Here is a 22,111-nt window from a genome sequence, read left to right on the forward strand (position 1 = left end):
GCAGCGACAGGAGACCCCCACGTGTGGGCATTACCACAAATGCAGCCGCACCGGCGCTCGCAGTCGCCTCCCGCCTCTGGAGCTGCTGGTGGGATGGTAGCCGGAGGACGTCGAGTTGGGGACACGGGTGTGGGGATAGCCGTCTGCAGGGCAAGGTCTCGCCCTTGATTCACCAGAAGTGTCGGGAGCCAGGGCAGACCTGGGTCTGCCACACCACAGCGATCCAGGCTCAGGACTCTGGAGTGGCCACGGGAAAGGCCACAGAGGAGAGGATTTGGACAAGCCTGTAGTTAACACGGGGCCACAGCTCAACTCAGAAGGATCAGAGCTCGAGGTCTGGCGCAAGCAGGACGGCATGTGGGCCAAGAGCAGGGCCCGAGCGTGGCGGCCTGGCCTTAGCCGGGCGCACCTCTCACGGCCGGTCAGCCTCGCCTTGAGGGCCAATCACAGACGCTATGAAGGCCGATCTCCCACGGTCGGGTGAGGATTAAATCACAACCCGCGAGTAAGTCACGGTGCTGAGAGCAGAGGCTGGAGCTCCACAAAATTCACGCAAGTATCGGTTATCAATTTTAATATCAATTAGGCTAAAAAGACGGTCAAGGAAGTGTCTTCCTGTTGCTGTGCTCCACGCTCTGCCCCATCCTGTCAACCGAGGCCGCCTCGCTAGCCTGGGGCAGGACGGTGGAGACCTGGAGCACGCAGGGGCAGAGGCCCCCAGGAGGCGCCCACCCAGGCGAAGGAAAACGCAGGCTACGGCCTCCATGACACAGCAGGACAGAGAGCCTTAAAACACACCGTGATGTCCAGCCCCAGCCCAGACCAAGTAGACTGGAAGGCCCTGCCAGGACCAGCATTTGTTCTGCCAAGAACTGCTACATCAGAGGTTCTGGAGGTGGCTGACAGTCTCCCTCGAGAACTCACTCACTCCTTCACGCTGGTCGTGGAAACAAGCACTCAGAGGTCTTCTAATTCTGGACCCCTGTGCACCCCACCCTTCACTGGAGATGCCAGTTGGAAGAGAAAGAAAGTGGGGCAGCGCCCAGTGCCCCTCCCCACTCCACCAGGCAAGGCCCAGGGACAGAACCAGCTCCCCATGTGCAGGCGCGGGCAGCTCGGGAGCGGGGCCCTGGCCTGCCGGCCGAGGGGAGGCCAGAACGAGTGGAGAACCCAGGACAGGAGGGAGCCTCAAAGGGGACCCTCGTTCACAGGTGAGCCCCTCCTGTGCCAAGTGCGAGCAGGACAGACCCGAAGAACCGAACTGACCTCGGAACCCACAGCCTACAAATGGCAAACAGACGTCTGTTCTGGAACCTAATGGGGTTTACTGCAACCCGGCTGCTAAACAAACCACCAGATACGCCAATATCCTCCAGAGGATTTTAGCAGGACCCAGAAAACAGCCTCATACTATTCAAAATGTCCAGGACCCAATCCATTATTTACTCAACATATACAGACAGGAAAATGTGACCGATTCTCAGGGGGGAAGATGGTCAACACACGCCAACTCTGAGATGACCCAGATGAGAGAATCAGCAGAGACTTCACAGCATCTATTATACAAGGCTCCATGAAACCCTCCTGAAACAAACGGAAAGAACAGAAGGTATTAACAGAGAAATAAAACTTATTAAAAAAAAAAACCTTCAGGATTTCCCTGGTGGTCCTGTGGTGAAGAATCCACCTGCCAGTGCAGGGGCCGAGAGCTGGAGCCCGGGCCCGGGAAGACAGCACACGCTGTGGGGCAGCTGCACCCATGTGTCAGAACCGCGCGAGCCCACGTGCCCCGGAGCCCACACCCCGCAACCGAGAGGAGCCCCCGCTGCCGCAACGAGACAAAACCCGAGCACGGCAAGAGACCCAGCACAGCCGTGAATAAATACACAAATAAATTTTTAAAAGCTTAAAAAAAACCAAAAAACCTTCAGAACTGCAGAATCTAGTTATCAACAGGAAGTTCAATGACAGATTCAAAAAGATGAACAAAGCAAATGCAAACTCACAGATATGGAGAAGAAACCAGTGGTTACCAGCGGGGGCGGCAGGCAGCATGAAGGTGGGGGAGCGGGGTTACAAACAGAAACACTGGGAACAAAGCGGGCTGAAGGACAGCCTGTACAGCCCAGGGAACGTGGCAGTGTTTTCTAATACCTACAAATGGAAAGTAACCTTTAAAAATTGTATAAAAATACATTAAAAATTAACTGAAATTTAAAAAATACAAACAAAACAGAGAAAACAATCAGTGAACCTGAAGACAGATCAACAGAAATAATCCATCTGCAGAGCAGAGAGAGACGATGAAATGAAAAGCAGAGGCCCCATGACTGCTCCCACTGAGGGGAGCCTGGGGCAGGAAAAATATGTGAATGAATGGTGCCCAGAACCCCAGCAAACCCAAACAGAACCAACTCGAAGAAAACCAGGCCCACACACTTCCTAATCAAACTGCTGAAAGCCAGAGAAGTAGCGGGCCCAGGGGACCCCTAACTGGAGGCATCAGCCAGACCTTCGATGGCTACACTTGATGGAAAGGAAACAGGATAAGATGAAGAATTCTGGCAGAAAAATGGAAATTATTCTTAAAGAGACAGAGAGAGAGAAAAGAACTTGGCAGATAAGAAAAAGAACCAAGAAGAAATTCCAGAACAGAAATATGCAGTGACTTCACGGACACACTGGTCTGAACAGCACACTGCACACAGGGCAGAGAAAGCACAGCAGACAAGGGGAAAGACAGGCGCCGCCAGCGCCACGGCAAGACGGGACGGAAGCAAAGGGAGAGACAGGGTCCCACAGAGCCGGCAGGAAGTCCCAACGCTGAGAAACCCATGCTCCCCAGCAGGGGTTAAAAGAAGAAGGAAGAAATCGACAGACCAAAGAACCTCCCTGTAACATGGGTAAAATCCAAAGACAGAGGGGGATCTTGTAAAGCGGCCAGAAGGGGCCCTCTGGTCAGGACAAGATGGCATGGACCAGTCTCTCCCTGCTCCTCTCCACTGGGCACAACCGCAAACCCTGGCGTAACTCACAGAAGAACCCACAGAGAACTGGGGACGGTGGAAGACGACCCCAGACTGGAAGAGCACAGCAACAGGGTGTCTTCCCACCTCCCACCCAGCAAAGGTGACCCAGGCCTGGTACTTCCTGACCCCCGGCCTGGAAACAGAAGGTAAGTTAAGCAGGCTCATTCCTGTTGCACAGGGGAGGTGAGGGGAGTCCCACCCACTGGCCCGGGGCCATCCTGGCAGAACCAGCAAGGGGTAGGAAGCAGCCTGAACACCCACCTCCACCAGGAACCCAACCTGGAAGCGCCTCTCCTTCCCTACCAGGCCGGAGACACCCCCTCGTCAGCCTGCACAAGGGGAGTCCAGCGGTGGGAGTCCAGCCTGGACACTCCTCATCCTGGGGGAAGAGAATCCCACCTCGCCCAGAGGCACCGGGCAGTCGGCCCCACGGGCCACCCTCCGCCTCCGAAAGCAGCACCAGCAGGGGCAGTGGAACCCCTGACGCACCACGAAACGGCACCACAAAGGCTCTGAGCAGAGCACTGCCCCTGGAACCGCAGTCCACACGGCGGGCCGGGACCTCGTGCGGAGCCTAAGCAGGGAGACTGCCTACTATGATAAAAAAAACTTCAGTAACACCTAGAGTCACCTAACGTAACAGCCAAAATGACCAGGAAACAATCAAAGATCGCCTATCACACCCAGAACCAAGGAAATCTTTAATGAGAAAAAGATAATCAACTGACACCAACACCAAGATGAGTCTGATGTTGGAGTTATCTGACCAAGGACGTTACAACAACCATTGGAAAACAGACTACAAGTAATCACAAGTTCTCTTGAAACAAATGAAAATCGAAAAAAAAATTCAACATAGGAGTTATAAAAAGAATCAGATAATGAACTGAAAAACAGAGTAACATTTTAAAACTTACTAAATAGTCTCCAGGCTCCCCTGGTGGCTCAGATGTTAAAGAATCTGCCTGCAATGCGGGAGACCTGGGTTAGATCCCTGGGTCAGGAAGACTCCCTGGAGGAGGGCACGGCAACCCACTCCAGTATTCTTGCCTGGAGAATCCCATGGTCAGAGGAGCCTGGTGGGCTACAGTCCATGGGGTCGCGGAGTCAGACACGACTGGGCGACTAAGCACAGCACAAACAGCCTCAACAGTTTAAGTGGCGATAACCGAGCATGGAATCAGAGAAAGTACACTCAAAAATCAAAATGAGTTGAGTCTCAGGGACCTGTGGAAGAATAACAAGAGATCCAGTATTTGTATTGCTGGAGTCTCTGAAACGAACGTGAGCAGGGCTAAAACAGAAGGTAAGGAAACAATAGCTGGAAATTTCCCAAATATGGCAAAAGATATCCACTCACAGATTCAAGAAACTGAAGGGACTCCAAATAGAATAAACCCAAAGAAATCCACGCCACGACACTGCATAACCAAACTTATGAAAACTCAAGACAAAGTATTTTGGAGCAGCTGGAAAGAAAGAGAATACAACTCATGGGCAGCGTGTTTCCCCTCTGAGCCAAGGAGGCGCAGAAGTGGCACAGCATACACGTGCTTGAGGAAAAGAACGTCCGGATCTGGCAAGACCATCCCCAAGGAACTGAAGAACTAGAGACGTTCTCGGGCAAAAGAAAATTGGGGGGCGGGGGGAGGAGTCTCTAGCAAACCTTGAAAGATTGGCTAAAGGAAATCCTCCAAATAGAAAGAACATGATTTAAAAAAAAAAAAAATGAACCCTGGAGAACCAGGAAGAAGCAGGTAATATGCCTGAGTAAGTAGACTACCCTTCTCCCCGTGAGTTTCCTAAATCACACCCCGTGAGACAAAGTGCACACTTTTAGGGACTTGAGACGATGACGACTTTTAAATACTTTTAAAAGTGGGGAGAGCAAAGGAACCTAAATGGAAAAAAGGTTTCCACACCTCGTTCAAAATGGTAAAATAATATCTGTCAACTGTTGGAAGTCACATATGCATACTGTAATACCCAGAGAAACCACTCAGATAGCTACACAGATACACCCCAAAATGACAAGACGGAATATATCAAGATGGAATCCCCCAAAACAGTCAAGTAACCCATAAGAAGGCCCAAAAAACAAAACCAACACACAAACAAAACCAGGAACAACAGAAAACAAATAAATAAGATCTCAGACTTAAGAGGTAACATAGCAACAATTACACTAAAAGTGAATATTCTAAGTACATTGAAAGACAGAGACTGGCAAAGTGGATTAAAAAATAGATACAATTATAGGTCATTTACAAGAAAATTACTTCGAATTCAACAATATAAGTAGGTTGAAAGTAAAGGGACAGAAAAGGCTATATAGGCAAATATTGTTTAAAAAAACAAAGCAGGAAGAGCTATATTAACATCTGATAAAGTATTAAATAGGAAGAAAATTACTAGAAATAAAGTGGAACATTATGTATGCCAAGTTGCTTCAGTCGTATCTGACTCTTTGTGATCCTCTGGTCTGCAGTCCACCAGGCTCCTCTGTCCATGGGATTCTCCAGGCAAGAATACTGGAGTGAGCTGCCATTTCCTTCTCCAGGGGATCTTGCTGACCCAGGGACTGAGTTCAGGTCTCCTGCATTGGCGGATTCTTTAATAATGACTGAGTCACCAGGGGAGACCCCTGAGCCTGTTATGTAAAGTGGGACATCATGTAACAATAAAGGGTCAACCCACCAAGAAGACTTTACAACCCTAAATGTGGATCCACCAGGCTACAAAGCCTAAGAGCCAGTATTAAAAAAACACGACAGAGCCGTCAGCCATAGTTAGGGACTTACTTCAACATCCCCACCTGAACTGACAGAACCGTTAGACATAATATCAACACGGAAAGAGATCTGAACAACACAAACCACAGGCAGAATCTAACTGACCTGCGAAGAACATGCCACCCAACAACAGAAAACACATTCTTTCAAATGCTCACAGAACATTCACCAAAACAGACCTTCAGTTCAGTTCAGTCACTCAGTCGTGTCTGACTCTTTGTGACCCCATGGACTGCAGCACGCCAGGCTTCCCTGTCCATCACAAACTCCCGGAGCTTCCTCAAACTCACGTCCATCGAGTTGGTGATGCCATCCAACCATCTCATCCTCTGTTGGCCCTTCTCCTCCCGCCTTCAATCTTTCCCAAGATCAGTGTCTTTTCCAATGAGTCAGTTCTATGCATCAGGTGGCCAAAGTATTGGAGCTTCAGCATCAGTCCTTCCAGTGAATATTTAGGATTGACTTCCTTTAGGATTGACTGGTTGGATCTCCTTGCAGTCCAAGGGACTCACAAGAGTCTTCTCCAACACCACAGTTCAAAAGCATCAATTCTTTAGCCTGGGCCATAAAACAAATCTTAACAAGTTTAAAAGAATGGCAGGGTATCTTACCACACAGAATCAGACTAGAAATAGTAATAAAAACACAGAACAGAGAAATTTCAACAACTGGAAATCACACTTCTAAATAATTCATGAATCAAATAGGCAGTATCAAAAGAAATAAAGAGAAATACATAGAACTGAATGAAAATATAATGTATCAACATATGTGGGATGCAGCCAAGGCAGTGCCGTGTGGAAAATTCATAGCACTAAATGCTTACGCTAGAAAAGTGGACAGATCTCAAATCAATAGTCTGAATCCTTACCTCAAGAAACTAGCAGAAAAAAAATAGGGCAAAATAAATCTCAAGCAAGCAGTGAGGAAGGGAGGCAGATATGACTGTAATAGGGAAACAGTAACAGAAGAGGTCCTTGTGGGAACAGAATGCTCAACATCTAATTATACAACCTCACTATCCCAGTCGTGACATTATATTATGGTTTTGCAAGAAGTTACTACTGGGGAAATCTGGTAAAGGGCGACCAGGACCTCTCTGTATGATCTCTTACAGCTACATGTTAGTATACAATTTTCTCAAGATAAAACTTTCATTTTTAAGAAAAATTCGCCAAAGATCAGAAAAGGCATCTCCACAGAAAAAAGATTCATCTGGCCAATAAACACACTTAAAAAAACAGAAGACTCATCATTAGTCAGCAGGGAAATGCACACCGAAACCGCGGAGAGGCGTCACAGCCCCTCCACCAGGACAGCCTCCACCAGGAAAGACTGGCAGTGCCAGGTGCTGGCAAGGCTGCCGAGCAACCGCAGCCCTCACCCCGCGCTGTGCTGGCGGAAATAAAAGATGACACGGCCGCTGCGGAAAACAACCGAGCGAGCGGTCACACACGCTCACACGACCCGGGAGCTCCACGCCCAGGCACTGACCAGGACAGACGGAGACACACGCCCACACACACTCGGACACTCGTGCACGTTTCACAGCAGCTCTGTCCGTGGCGGACAGAACCAGAAGCAATCCAAGCGTCTGTCCGTCAACAAGTGAATGAATACGCAAAATGCGGGGAGCCAAACAATGAAGACCACCCCCAGCACTAAGCCAAAAAGGTCTTTATGCGTGGACGCATCTCTAGAGCATTATGAAGAGTAAGGAAGGCAGACCAAGAACGCCTGATGCCCTAGATCAGGGGCGCTCTGGGAGAGAACTGACTGCAGGGGCTCAAAGGAGCCCTGGGGTTATAAGCATGGCTCACCCTGCTTGTGGCCCTGTGCATGCGGTGAATACATTCATTTAACTCATCGGACTATATGCTCTCACAAATGGGTGCATTTTACTGGATGTGAAATTGGTTTTCTCAAAGGTCCAAGATAAGATTCTTCACTGTATACTCAACCGGAACCCACTCCACAGAGATTTCTCTAAAAAACCAAGGTTTAATGTACATCTCTTCCCTCCTAAGAAAGCTTCAATGGCTTCCCAACTCATATACAAAAACAGCTATCAGCTATTTCAGGCATTCCAAGATCTGGCCCTAGGCGGTCTCTCCAATCCACGTTTATCTTACAGGCGCTAAACTCACATTCCAGCCCAACCAGAACCCCCGCCTTTCCCTTAGCCTGGGGCAGGTGGCATTGCCCCCCCGCCCCGGTTCTCACCCCCGTGAGCCACACACTCAGCTTCACTTTCTTGAATGGAATATTCCAGATTCCCCCAGGGGAGCTGCTCGCCCTCCCTTCCGGCTCCTGCCACGGTACCGGCTCCTCTTAGGCACTACAGTCTCCCGGTCTCGCATCACATGGCTGGCCCTCCATGAGCCCTGGGAAGCACACCAAGGACCCAAACGTCACAACACAAGGCTCAGCCGAACTGATGCAAGTTTAATTCTGCCTGAGTCTGAAGCACCTGGAGCACAGTGACTGAGGGATACTTAAGTGAACTAGTTAGCATGAACAGTCTTAGAGAGAGGGCAAGGTGAGGGCACAGCAGAGAAGTCAGAAATAGAAATAAACTCAAAGATCATCTCTCTCTGTGACAACAAAGCCAGGAAGGCAGGGAGGTTCTAGGCAGTGAAGACTATAAATACCCCTAAAGGGTCCTGCAGGCTCCGGCGGCCGCCCAGCTGACCCTGCCCCACCTCATTAGCCAGCCAGTCTCAGGGACTCCGCCCTCTCAGCATCTGTTGACTCAACCTACCTAATTCCCACTGCAGACAAACTGGCCAACGCCTTGGTACTTCAAGTCAAAGCGACATCAGCTCTACTATGGGCTCCATGTATGTGTCCCCCAAAACTCACCTAACGAAACCTGACCGCCCCAAGGTGAAGGTGTTAGGAGATGGGGCTTTGGGGAGGCAATTAAGTCATGAGGGTGGAGCTCCATGAGTGGGGTGTGAGCCCATCCAGCGAGGCTCCCTCACCCCTCTGCCACGAGGGCACAGCGAGAAGATAGCATCTACAAACCAGGAAGCAGGCTCTCACCAGAGACCCAGCCGGCACCTTGATCTTGACCGTCCACCCTCCCGAATCGTGAGAAAAATTGTTGTTCTTAAGCAACCCAGTCTATGTCTTGTTATAGCAGCCTGAACGGCCTAAGACAGGGCTCCTGGACATTGCGCTGATACAGCCCCTACCCGCTCCAACCTGTCAGAAGAATCTTGCCAGGCTGGCTCTCAACCCGTCACCCCTACGCAAAGATCTTCCCTGGCACCCATGGGGAAAGAAATCCCTAGCCAGCTGGGAACCCCGCGAACAGTCTGGCCCACACTATTTTCCACGCTAATCACCTACTATTTCGGTCCACAAATCCTCTGTCACAATAAGGTTAATCGACTCAGGCCTACGAACACTTCCTCCTCTGCATAGAACCTGCCAGATGCCCTCCCCTCTACTACTTGGGTGGGGGGACTACCCAAATATCCGCCATCCTTCAAAGCCCACCTCCCCATGAAGCACCCCCACTCCAAGCAGCCCCCACAGGGACCACGGCGCCCTGCAGCCCAGGCACTCGGGTCCCATGGAAACGCCTGACAATTCCATCTTCCGCCTTGAGACAGGTCCTGTACTAAAGACACGCTGCCGTTTTTCATCATGCATTACTTCATTTTCCTCTGTATATGTCAACAGTTCATGTGACTTTTCAGCAAATAAGGAAAGAACATCACATAACTCCTCCCCTTGTACTCCCTACAGTGCAAAACGCAACCATGCCCACGATAGCTATGAGACTGTTACTGGTTAAATGAACATGACCCTGGCTCCATCCCGGTCACCTTCACGTTAGGTGAAAAATGACAGCCATCTAAATTCCTCAATGTAGGAAGTGAAAAAGGAGACTGGTGCATAAAATGGTGATACAGCCACCAGAAAACCAGCTTGGACGCCTGTGAGCAATCAGGAGGATACATGGAATACAAAGAAAATACGCAGGGCTCTTTGAAAGAACACTTACACAAACTTAACAGTGTAAAGCACAACGGTGGCCAACGCTTTTGATTCAAAGGGTCAGGACAGTTTGAACTTAAAGACAGATTTACATTCTTTGGTTAGTGTTGAATTTGTGGCATCAGGATAGGAAAGAGAACATGTACAAACGGTTCTATTTTTAGAAATAAAAATTCAGCCACGTACAGCCACCAGGACAGAAGTCTTCCTATCCCACCTGTTTCAAAGGCGTTTCCAACTCTTTAAGCAACCTGATAAATCCGTGAGCACAGACTCTGTCCTGCAGACACAGCACTGAACGGGACAACCACAGCTACCCTGCGCTCAGACGTGGGCAGTTCTCAGCACGCCCAGGCAGAGGGGAGGCCAGGCCACACTGTCAGCCAGCGCCCTGACCCTCTAGTACTCAGTACCCACTGAGTAGACGCAGCCAGGCTGCCCTGCCACCTCCATCTCAGCAGCATCCAAATCCCATGCTAAAAAAAAAGACTGAAAATACAAAACCTAGGGAGGGGGCCTCGAGGGAAGGGATGTACGTGCGCTTACAGCTGACTCACGTTGTGCAGCAGAAACGAACAACACTGGCAAGCAGTTATACTCTGATTTTCTAAATACATTTAAAAAATATTTCTGAAACACTCAAAAACCAATCACCTGAACAAATCATATCAAAAGAACTTGTCAACAACAACAATAAACCTGCCAACACGCTCATGAACGAGGGCCGCCCAGGTGACTTGAGCAGCCGCGTCCAAGCCAGTCCCGGGACGGACGCAGCGGCCACTTCATCCCCAGCTCTGGGGCCTGGAGGAGTGCTGACGACGTGCTCCCTCTCAGCCAGATGTCGGACAACAAAGGAAAGTGGTGACCCCCCCGGAGCACACAGGGAGGGGGTTCGGCTCCTAACATCAGGCGCCGAGCTGGCCTTGGGCTCGACCCAAGGCCTGCTCCCCAAGATCCCGCTCAAGGCTGCCCTGTTCTCCCACCCCACAGCGTCGTTTCCAAGTCAGCAGTTAACGAGGAGACTGCTGAGAGAACAGAGTGCCAGCCCCTCGCCAGCAGTGGGCTCTGGAGAGCCTGGCGGCCCCTCCAATCCCCTGGCTGCCAACAGAAAGGGAAGGCGGACCCTGGTGGCCTAGGTCCGGGCAGCCCAGTCATGGCGAGCTGCAACTTGGTTTCCAGGGCTCCTCAGTCACACAGCGGCACACCTGCAAAAAGCTGAGTGCCTTCCAGTGCTTTCCGTGGGTTACTTTCTCAACACTGTCCTCGGGAGGTAACAGAAGCTGTTACTCCCCCACTGTCCCTGAGACTCAGGCCTGAATACCTTTAAGGTTCCTAAGGTCATGGACTGAAATCAAAAGCCAGGAATGCAGTAGCTCCAGTCCGGCACCCTGTACTGTAAAATCAACTTCAAATCACCCCTTTAAACTTGACCAACTAAGACTTTTACCCAAAAGGACATCACAAACATTCCAGCTGAGCAGGTTCTACTCTAATGACTCTTCTAAGTGAGTAACTTTCAACATGTCCAATATGTTATTTCTGAAAAAATCATTAAGACACTGTCAATAAAACAAGAGTTACACCTCGAAAAAAGAGGAGAAGAATCTAAAAACAAAAGCACAAGCCGGCCCACAGTTCTCGGCTGCGGCACAGATGAGGAAAATCGGAGGAAGCCTTTCTGCACAACCATATGCCACCTCCAGGCCCGGCCAAGGGTGAGCTCGCCTGAGCCTCCCCACTTACTACAAACGGCAGACGGTGGGCCCCGGGGAGACGCAAGTCCCAAAAGGCGTGCACGCAACAAGGTGGCCTCAGAGCACGTTGCCCTGGAGAGTTCACATGCTTTCCGTTCCTATGCAAACAGTGTAGCTACTCAATGAACAACTGTGTAACAAGCAAAGATGTAAGTCACTTTCACCATCATCCCCCTCAAAAGCTGACTGACAAGTAAAACATGCAGACTGAAACCATCACTTCTAATTAACTGAAAATCAAGCTAGAGAGGAGCATGGAGGCGTCCAGAAGATTAAACAAAGAACAGGCCCTTGGATGAAGAAGAGAGTTTGGGGGGAAAGACCTACACGGTCCTCTACCAAAATCCCCGCCTCACACCATCTCCTGAAAGACAAGACCCCAGGCTGAGTCGCGGGGAACCTCCCACCAGGCTGTGACCCCCCATGCCACAGTACAGACCAGAAAAGCATCCTCATTCTGCAAAAATGAATGGAAACCACACCTCCTGAAATCTAGTGTTTGAACGCATCAAGGCAGTGGACGGGCAACACGCAGCCCAGCCTCGGAACCTCAGATGGCCTCCAGTCTCCTTCAGCCCCTGCTCACGCTCTGCTCTATAAATACACACCCCCAGTCATCTCAAAATTTTACAGCCAGTTTTCATATCAGCTCTCGAATTAATTACCTGAAGCGCCAACGAGTAATAAAGGGTGATTTGGTCCTGGAAATAAAACCAAACTAATCCAATCCTGACAGTGAGAGAGATGCATATTTACTGCCAGAGAGCTGACAAATCCCACGCTGGATGCCAAAGCTAAATGCAACAGGATAAAAATGCATTCACTAAGCTTAAGAAATTGGAGAGCAAACAACGAGAGGGTTTTTAGAAGCATTCATGTCTGTACAGCATTCAGTCCCACTCCATATGCAAAAGTCTTAAAAATACACACAGGAGTGACGCTGCACATGCGCCCCAAGAGCCACGCCGGAGAACGCGCTGTGCCGAAGTGCAGGAGAACTGGAGGCCGGCCAGCCAGCGCCCGGCAACGGTGAACAGGCTTCCTGTGAAATACTACACAGCACTGGAAAAGCGAGGAAGGGGACGCGGGAGGATGCGGGGAGGACGCGAGGAGGGGGACGCGGGAGGACACGAGGAGGAATCCAAGAACCTGATGAGGATAAAGCAGTCGCTGTGACAGGCGCAGAAACACGTAGAACTAAACCAGAAGAGTTCAGTGGTGTAAAAATACATGGTACACGTAAAGAAAAGCAAACCAACAGTCAATGCGAGACGTGAGGCAGGCGTAAGGGGAGGCCACAGACTGGGGACCCACTACCCTGCAAAGTTCAACAGCCACGTCCTCTTCCTTAAACTGGACACCTGAGTAGCCGCTCTAGGATGACTCATTCCTTACCCCATATCCTAAAACTTCATACAGGCTTTTTTTTTTTTCCCCTGGCTGCTCCAAAACATGCAGGATCTTAGTTTCCCAATCAGGAATTGAACTCACGCTGCCTACATTGGAAGTACAGAGTCTTAACCACTGGACTGCAAGGGAAGTCCCCAAAACTTCATATGTACTTTTTACCAATTCCATCTTTTCCTCAAAATCACCGTTTCCCCATAGTACTATACAGAAACTGAATAAAGCTTGGTGGAAGCATAAAAAAGAACTGCAAAGCTGAAAACCACAAAATAAGGGGTGGGGGTGGGGGGGAGAGAAGCTCCCTCCATAGCTATAAACCAACTTAAAATGAGGCCCTGCCTTTAATCCCCAGGACTTGCAGGGCGTGTCTGTGCTCCTGACCGACTCCATCCACAGCACAGGCCACTCCAACCGGTGAGATCCTGTCACCGGGAACCGCCCTGTTCAGCAAGTTTTCAAAACCGGTCAACCAGACTCTTTTTTTTGAAAAGAGTCTCTCTCCGATTCTGTCTCACTCCACAAACAAGAACCGTTTTCCCCAGAACAAAGGCAATTTTCAAACAAATGCTTCAAATGAAAAGAAAGATGACACAGAACGCCCTCTCGATTTTGCACCTGAAATTAATCAAAGAAAGCCTTCGGAGCCAAGCAATAATCAGGAGAATCACCCAGGCCTGTAAAACCGCGAGAGCTGGAAGAATAAGAGCGTCTTAAATCCACTAAGCATATTTAAGGCCTAACCAGTAACAAGGTTACCCAGTTCTTCAAAACTGGAATTAACCGAAGGGAGCAACTCGGATGAAGCCCGATCCATCCTCAACGAATGCTCGTTAGGGAATCCCACACCTGGGATTCGGACACACTGGAGAAGGGCAGGGGTCACAAGGGTTTCGGCCCGGGACTCCCGCCCGCACAGGACCGCGTTCGGCCCGCGGGGCGCAGGGGCGCGCCGACCCTCGCCGCACCTGCGGGACCGGCGCCCCCAACCCCGCGCGCGGGGACACCGCACAAAGGCCGGCACGGCCCCTCCCCCGCGCCCGGCCCACCTCGGCCGTAGGCCTTGGCGCAGATCCACTGCAGGTTGGCGGCGATCTTGGCCCGCGCCGGGTCGTAGCGGTCCAGCGGCACGATGTCCACGGCGCCGTCGGGCGCGGCCTCCATCCTCCTCCAGCCCTCCCCGGCCGGGCAGCCGCCCGCGTCCACCATCTGCACACAAAAGGGCCGCTGCAGCGCGGGCCGCGCAGGGCCGCGCGGGACAAAGGCGCCGCGCCCCTCGCCGCGCCCGGGACCCGCGTGGGGCCGCCGGTCACCGGCCGCCCGCGCGCCCCGCGCCCCCCGGCTCGCCGCCCCGGCCCGCGCCCCCGCCGCCTCACCTCAGAGCCGCCGCCGTCGCCGCCGCCGCGGGTGCTGCTGCTGCATGCTGCGCGGCCGAGCCGGGGCCCGCGGGGCCGGGGCGGGAAACTGGGGGCGCGGGCCGAGGCCTCGGGCCGGGGCGGGGGGCGCGTGCGCGGATCCGGGGGCGGCGGCGACAGTGGCTGAGGAGGCGGCCCACCGGCGGGAGCGCGCGCACACCGCTCACACACCCCCCGCCGAGACCGGCGCAGGCGCAGTGGGCGCGGCCGCAGGCCCGCGCTCTCCCCGCCCCTTTGCGCAGGCGCAGCGGGCGCTGGCCCGCGCTCGCTCCGCCCCTCCGCGCAGGCGCAGTGGGTGCCGACCGAGGCCCCGCCCTTTCTCGCCGGCGCGGGGTCGCGCACCCGCGCGCGCGGACGGACAGGCCTCGGCGGGTCCCTCAGCATCTCTTTGTCTGGGCCGCGCCTCCCCCTTCCCTGGCGCTGGGTCGTCCGGACCGCTGGACCCCAACCGCCGCCCGACGGGCGGAGCTCCTGTGGAGCCAACGGCGACCTGGGAAAGCGCTCGGCGCCTGCGGCCCAGCGCCCCAGAGCAGCCCCGGGGTTCCCCCCCACTCTGGTATCGCAGCGCGGGGAGCCGCCTTCCTCCCATAGCGGACCTCGGTACCCAGAGAACCAACCTCCAGTCAAGTAACCCAAAGAGCCTGAGGGCGCCTCCTACCTCAGGGTGCTGGGAGCTCGGGGACCCCACGCCAAGACAGCCGCCTCTGGAATACACGCCCCCCCACCCCCACCCCGCGGCCCTGGCAGCCCGGGAAACCCCCTCCCTCTGCAGCTTCTGGAGCCTGCCTGGACCACCCGTGCCTGGGAGAGCCCCGCGTGGGCACTAGCCGTGGAGTCCAGGGCCCGGTCCGGGGAAAGTGGGCATCCGGACACCCGAGACAAACTGCACGGTCCTCACCCACGAGTGTAGCCTTGGGGACGAGCCTCAGTCACGTCTTCCAAAAGGGGCTGGCTCCGTCCTGACGAAGTCACCACCAAAGGGCCTGTGTTGGGCTAATAACATGGCCAGACCTCCTGTGTAAGTGATGCTCAGCTAAGGACCTCACCACCTAACACTTTAGAAAGCCCTAAGAAAGGGCTGCTGGTTTCTCTGCCAAACACCAGCCTTCTGGAGCCCAAGGCCTGGAGGACAGCAGAAAAGAGACAGTTTTCTATGAGTAAGGGGCCCAGGAGGAAGGTCACCTCCACTTCACCCAGCGTCCTAAGCCAGAGAAGACCCAGGTTGTCAAGTGACTCAGGCTCCAGGACCCAGCCACAAACAGTCCTGTGCAGGCAGAAGCCTCACCCTGGCTCACAGCAGGGGACAAAACACAAATCCCTGCCCCTCTCTCAGCCCCCAGGGAGCTGAAAGAATGTGCCTGCATGCGAGGAGGTGAAAGTGTAGGCGGATCTGGGGGTGGGCAGGTGAGGTAAGCTGCAGGGGGGAATTTGGCAAAGACCTGCAGGAACTGAAGGGCAAGCAGGAGCGTACCTGGGCAGTTGGGGTCTGGGCAAGGGAACAGCAGGTGCAGAGACCCTGCAACAGGAGTGCCTGGTATGGAAGAAAAGGGGAGGGGCTGAACCCAGGATCCAGGGACACTGGTAGGAAAGAGGTGTGGGGGAGGGGTGGTGCAGATTCTGCACAGGGAGAACCTTGACCCCGTTCTCTGAGATGGGAAGCTGAGCGCTCAGTCGTGTCCGACTCTGCAACCCCGTGGACTGTAGCCCGCCAGGCTCCTCTGTGCGTAGGATCCTCCAAGCAAGAAGACTAAAGTGGGTTGCCATGCTCTCCTCCAGGGGATCTTCCTGACCTAGGGTGTGACTGTCTCTTAGGGTTCCTTGGTAGCCAGTTTCTTTACCACTAGGGCCACCTGGAGAGTCCATGGAGGGACTTTGAACATGGGGAGGAAGGATGTGACTGACCCTTTAGAAGGGTCGTTCTGGTTGCTGGGTGAAGAGTAGGTGGTAGGAAGGACAAGGAAGGAAGCAGGGAGACCATCCCCTGATGGCTGGGGTGTGAATTCATAGAAAGAGCAGGGATAGAGGGTGACTCTGGGGGTTTTCATTGACCTTGACTTTATTTCCTGCAATCTTATTAGTTATAACGGTCTTTTGAAGGATTCATTAGGATTTTCTATATATGAGATGCTGGACCTCTGGGAATAGAGTTAGTTGTACTTCTTCCTTTTCAGTCTGGATGCCTTTTATTCTCACCCGGGCTAGAACCTCCAACACAACATTAAATAGAATTAGCTGAGCAGGGACTTCCCTGGTGGTCTGGTGGTCCAGGGCTTAAGACTCCACTCTGCCAACGTAAGGAGCTTGGGTTCAATCCCTAGTCAGGAACTATGATCCTAAATGCCACATGGTGTAGCCCCCAAAATAAAATTTTTTAAAAGTAGCAGAGCAGATATCTTTGACTTGTTCTGCTCTTAGGAGAGAAGCATCCAGTCGTGGACCACAGGGTATGTATGATGTTAACTGCAGTAGGGAGCGGGGGAAGGGGGGTTGTATTTATCAGGTTGGGAAAGTTCCCTTCTATTCCTGTTTTGTTGGGTGTTTTACTCTTTTTTTTTTTTTTGGTGTTTTACTCTTGAAAGGTTGTTGGATTTCAGCAAATGCTTGGTGTGTGTGACTATGGAGATGATCATGTGTGGTATTTTTACTTATTCTGTGAATGTAGTTCTTTACATTAATAACTTTTGGATACTGAACCAGCCTCAAATCCCTCTTGGTCAAAGTGTATAATTTTTTTTTCAAGTTTAGCAAATCATTTTGTGGAGTTTTATGGAGATAAATGACATGATATTGAGTAAGTTTAAGGTGTGTGATGTGATAATTTGCTCTGTGTATAGGTATATACTGTGAGATGATGACCACAGTAAGGTTGCCTCACACACTCATTGGTCACCTAGTTACGTGTGTGTGTGGTGAGAACACATACGATATGCTCTCCTAGCAACTTGCAGGTATGTTAACTAGTCAGCGCGCTGTGCATTACACACCCCAGAGGTATTCATCTTGTAACTATGCATTTCTATACTTTGACCAAAATCTCTCCGTTTCCCCCACTCCCCAGCCTCTGCCAACCACCAATACACTCTTTGTTTCTATGAGTTTGATTTTTGTAGATTCCACATATAAGTGAGATCATGCAGTTCTTGTTCCTCTGCCTGGCTTAGGTTTCTTTAGCATAATACCCTCAACACAAGTTCATGTTGTCATAAATGGCAGGATTTCCTCATTTTTATGGCGATATTCATACACTTCGTTATATACTACATTTCCTCTATCCACCCATGCTTAGGTTGTTTTCATGTCTTAGATATTTTGAATGCTGCTGCAATGAACTTGAAGGGGGCATATATCTGTTTGAGATAGTGATTTCATGTCCTTCAGATATGTACCCAGAAGTGAGATTGCTGGATCATGTCGCTAAGTCGTGTCCGACTCTTTGCATCCCCATGGACTGCAGCACGTCAGGCTCCCCTGTCCTTCACTGTCTCCTGGAGTTTGCTCAAATTCATGTCCAAAGAGTCCGTGATGCCATCTAACCATCTCATCCTTTCTGATGCTGAAGCTGAAGCTCCAAGACTCTGGCCACCTGATACAAAGAGCTGACTCATTAGAAAAGACCCTGATGCTGGGAAAGATCGATGACAACAGGAGGAGGCGGTGGCAGAGGATAAGTCCCTTGTTTCCGATCTTAAAAGGAGGGACTGCCCTGGCAGCCCAGTGGTTGCAACTCTGCTCTTCCCCTGTTGCGGGGGTTTGTGCAGGTTCCTTCCCTGATTGGGAAACAGATCGCACATGCTGAGCCACCAAAACAAAATAAAGAATTTCTTTAAAAAAAAAACAGGAAAGCTCTCAGCCTTTCACCACTATGACGTTCCCTGTGATTGTCATATATGCCCTGTATTATGTTAACTTAAATTCCTTCTATATGTGGAGACTTTGACATAAAAGTATGTTGAATTTTGTCAAATTCATTTTTTGTTTGCATGTATGGAGATACTCATGTAATTTTACCTTTTACTATTAATGTGTTTTATCACATTTCTGTATTTACATATTTTGAACCATCCTGCATCCCAGGGATGAATCCCACTTGATTATGGGGTATGATCCTTTAACGTGCTATCATTAGTCCCCTGTTGAGAGTCTCTATATCCATATTCTTCACGGATATAAGTCTATAGTTTTCTTTTCTTGCAGTGCCCTTATTCAGCTTTGTTACCAAGATAATAATGTTGGCCTTGTGAAATGAATATGAGAGAATTCACCCCTCTAAAAGTTTTTGGAGGAATTTGAAAAGGATTGGCACTGATTCTTCTTTAAAGGTTTGGTAGAATTCACCATTGAAGCCATCTGGGACTGGGCTTTTCTTTGCGGGGGGGTTTTAATTTTTGCGTGCTGACTCACTGGCTGTGCCGGGCCTCGGCTGCCGCACAGGCTTCCTCTAGTTGCAGCGAGCCGGGCTGCCCTCCAGTTGTCACCGGCTCCGCGCTGCGGTGGCTTCTCCTGTGGAGCTCGAGCTCTAGAGCCCTCAGGCTCCATGGTTGTGGCCTGCAAGCTTAGATGCCCTGAGGTGTGTGGGATCCCCCTGGACCAGGGATCGAACCCATGTCCCCTGCATTGGCAGGCAGAGTCTTAACCACTGGACCACCAGGGAAGTCCTGTTGGGAAACTTTTGATGACTCAATCTCTTTAGTCCTTATTGGTCTGGTTAGATTTTCTCTTTCTTCACGATTCAGTCTTGGCATGCTGTATGTTTCTGGGAATATATTTCTTTAGCTCTAGGCTATTTAGCCTGTGGGAGCGTGTTTATTGTAGTCTGAGTCTCTGTATTTCTGTGGTATCTGTTGTAATGTCTCTTCTTTCACTTATGCCTTTGTTGATTTGAGTCCTCTCTTTTTCTTGGTTAGTCTAGCACAAGTCTTTTCGATTTTACTTTCAAAAAAACTGATCCCTAGCTTTGTTGGTTTTTTTTCCTATTGTTTTCCTTTCTGCTCTAATCAGTGACCCACCAGCTCAGAGCTTGAGGACACAGGGCCGCACCTGGTCCTTCAGAGTCCAGCCCGGAAAGAAAGGTGGAAACTCCCTCCAGCACCGGGTGCCTTGGGCTAGCAGCCCTGACCTACCTCCTCCCAAGCTCTGCTCCTGAGGCCTCTTCCCCCAGCACCCCAGCTGACCCAAAGGCCCTCCCACACCCTCAGAAACAGAAATGACCGTCCTTGGGGGTTACGCCGGCTCGCTTCTGTTTCTTTGCCTACTTCTCCCCCAAGGCTCTCACAAGTCCCAAGCTCGCCGCATTTTTCCTTATTCACGCTGATTCTCTTGGTGCGCCCCCGCAAGTCGCCCCCATGCACACTCCACGTGAAATGTCAGCTTTACTCGGGGAAACACGGAGCGCAGAGTAGGAAACCAAGCGGCCACCTGATCATCTGGAACGAGGACCTGAGACACAACAGCTGGGCGGTGGCAGTGACCGCTTTATGCTGAGCCCTGAAAACCCAGTCTGAAGAAAATGCAGAGTTAACCTTTCTGTTGACTTGGCAGCTGCCTCTTCTTTACCGAAATAAAATAATGCCGTCTCTATTTTTAGTCTCCATTCCATGAATTCTAACGGATTTTGGTAAGATTCCCACAATGTCAACAGGGAAGAAGTCTTGTGGAATCAAGCACCATGTGGAGCATGTAGGATCCTGACAGCTACCTGCTGGCTTCATACACGTCACAGGGCTTCCGTAGCCCCCAAAGAACAGGCAGGCCAGCCCTGCCCAAATAAGCCTGGACATTAGCTGGAAGCTGACTGCCAGCTGGAAGTACCAACACACAGAGAAGGTGGCCGTGGATGTCCTGGGGCGGCCTTTGCTCACCACTGATCCACAGGACCACGGCCAGAGTTGCTTGTTTAAGGCATGGATAAAGAAGCACACGTATGACTCTACCATGATTTAAAAACATTTAAATAGTCATGTTTGAGGACAGCTGATTTCCGTTTTCATCTCATAGTATGTGCTGGAACAGGTTATCTGAGAAGGGGCCCATGGGCTCCCTCTGATTACCCACTGGGTACTTGGTACAGAAAAGGTTAGTGGCAGGTCACCTGTAGCTGGCAGGGGGGCCGGGAGCCTGGAAAGGCACCCCAGCCTCAGAGCCCTACAGACCACACACCACGTACATACCTGCTCAGAGAAGCTGTATTCCCAGAAGCAAAGGGAGGAAACAGCTTAGATGCCCCGCAATGGGTGGGTGGGTAAACGCAGTACATCCCAGGATGGAATATCACTCGGCCATAAAAGGCTGTGGCAGACATTGCAACGCAGATGAACCTGGAAAACATGACGCTGAGTGAGAGAAGCCAGACTGGAGAGGCCACAGAGCGTGCGATTCTGAAACCGAGAGGACCCTGGGGGGCTCCTGGGCACAGGAGCTGTTCTGTGTCCCCGTTTCTTGTTGGCAAGGAATAAGCTTCAGCCTCCAGAACCTTCCCTGAGCGCCAAAGGGCAGGTTCAAGCTGATCAAGGAAGGGAGGGAATGCAGAGAAAAGGGAGGGGCAGACACAACCCTGCAGCCTCAGGGCAGGGTCCTGGTTCTGCCTCAAGGGACACTTATGACAGTCTCCTTCAGCTCTCCTGCAGAAAACCCTCAACAGACAGGCCATGTTAACTACCTGATGAAGCCTTCCTCATTCCAGAAAGAAGGTCATGAGTCGATAACCACAGAAGCTCCTCATGAGATCACCCGGGGCCAGACTCAGGGAATGAAGGCCCTGCACACCCCGATCAATATCAGCACCCCCTCCCCTCAAGCCATTGCTATAAAACCCCAGGTTGGGGTACACAGTTTTGAGGGGCATGAGCCCGCTGTGGCCCCCTTTGCCTGGCAAAGCAGTAAAGCTCTTCTTTTCTGCTTTGCCCCAAACTCTGTCTCTGAGGTTCAATTTGGCACTGGTGCCCGGAGGCCAAGCTTTCGGCGTCAATTCCGTTGATGTGAAATGTCCGAATCAGGCAAACCCAGAGACAGTGCAGTGCGCAGGGGCTGGATGGGCGGGGGCAGATGGCAGCCAGTGGGTGGGGCTGGCTGGGCGGGGCAGATGGCAGCCAGTGGGTGGGGCTGGCTGGGCGGGGCAGATGGCAGTCAGTGGCTGCAGGTGTTTCTGGGGTGATGGGAATATGCTGGGGAACTATGGGCTTCCTTGGTGGCTCAGACGGTAAAGAATCCGCCTGCAGTGTGGGAGACCTGGGTTCCATCCCTGGGTTGGTAAGATCACCCAAAGGAGGAAACAGCAACCCACTCTAGCACTCTTCCTGGGGAATTCCATGGACAGAGAAGCTTGTGGGGCTGCAGTCCAGGGGGTCGCAAAGAGTCAGACACGACTGAGTGACTTTTACTAAGAATGTGCTGGAAGTGCTGATGGGCACACACTAAAAACGACTGTACTGTACACTTTGAGAGAGTGGGTTTTACGATGTGGGAATCAGGACTCCGCAGAAAGCTTCCCTGGGGGTTCAGCGGCCAAGAACCCGCCTGGCAATACAGGCGACACGGGTACAATCCCTGGTCCAGGAAGATCCCACACGTTGCGATGCAACTAAGCCTGCGCGCCACAACCGCTCAGCCTGGGCTCCGCAACAGGAGAAGTCGAGGCAGTGAGCAGCCCACGCACCAAAGCAAGAGAGCAGCCCCGGCTTGCCGCAGCCAGAGAAGAGCCTGTGCGCAAC

General features: G+C 51.7%; 1 protein-coding gene and 2 long non-coding RNA genes across 9 annotated transcripts in view; 1 reads left to right on the forward strand and 2 right to left on the reverse strand.

Annotated features, from left to right (window-relative positions):
• CAMSAP1 (calmodulin regulated spectrin associated protein 1) overlaps positions 1-14,587 on the reverse strand; it is a 42,985-nt gene extending 28,398 nt beyond the window's left edge. For all 5 annotated transcript variants that reach the window (XM_055541519.1, XM_055541520.1, XM_055541518.1 and 2 more), the window contains exons 1-2: positions 14,367-14,587; positions 14,040-14,199 (exon numbers count right to left, since the gene is read on the reverse strand). In XM_055541519.1, the coding sequence (XP_055397494.1) occupies positions 14,040-14,199 (160 nt within the window). In that variant the 5' untranslated portion in view covers positions 14,367-14,587. The remainder of the gene's footprint in view (positions 1-14,039; positions 14,200-14,366) is intronic.
• LOC129623698 (uncharacterized) lies at positions 8-8,933 on the reverse strand. 2 transcript variants are annotated; one of them, XR_008700628.1, is made up of 3 exons: positions 5,442-8,933; positions 2,007-2,172; positions 8-1,584 (listed from the first exon to the last, which is right to left on the reverse strand). It is a non-coding gene; the product is annotated as an uncharacterized LOC129623698 (long non-coding RNA). The 2 variants fall into 2 exon arrangements; XR_008700627.1 differs by having other exon boundaries at positions 2,007-2,154; positions 5,442-8,931.
• Positions 14,588-15,820: 1,233 nt separating the features above from the next.
• LOC129623699 (uncharacterized) lies at positions 15,821-19,010 on the forward strand. 2 transcript variants are annotated; one of them, XR_008700629.1, is made up of 3 exons: positions 15,821-16,849; positions 17,240-17,353; positions 17,784-19,010. It is a non-coding gene; the product is annotated as an uncharacterized LOC129623699 (long non-coding RNA). The 2 variants fall into 2 exon arrangements; XR_008700630.1 differs by having other exon boundaries at positions 15,821-16,157.
• The last annotated feature ends 3,101 nt before the right edge of the window (positions 19,011-22,111 follow it).

The sequence above is a fragment of the Bubalus kerabau genome, chromosome 11 (assembly GCF_029407905.1).
Source record: "Bubalus kerabau isolate K-KA32 ecotype Philippines breed swamp buffalo chromosome 11, PCC_UOA_SB_1v2, whole genome shotgun sequence".
Classification (NCBI taxonomy): domain Eukaryota; kingdom Metazoa; phylum Chordata; class Mammalia; order Artiodactyla; family Bovidae; genus Bubalus; species Bubalus kerabau.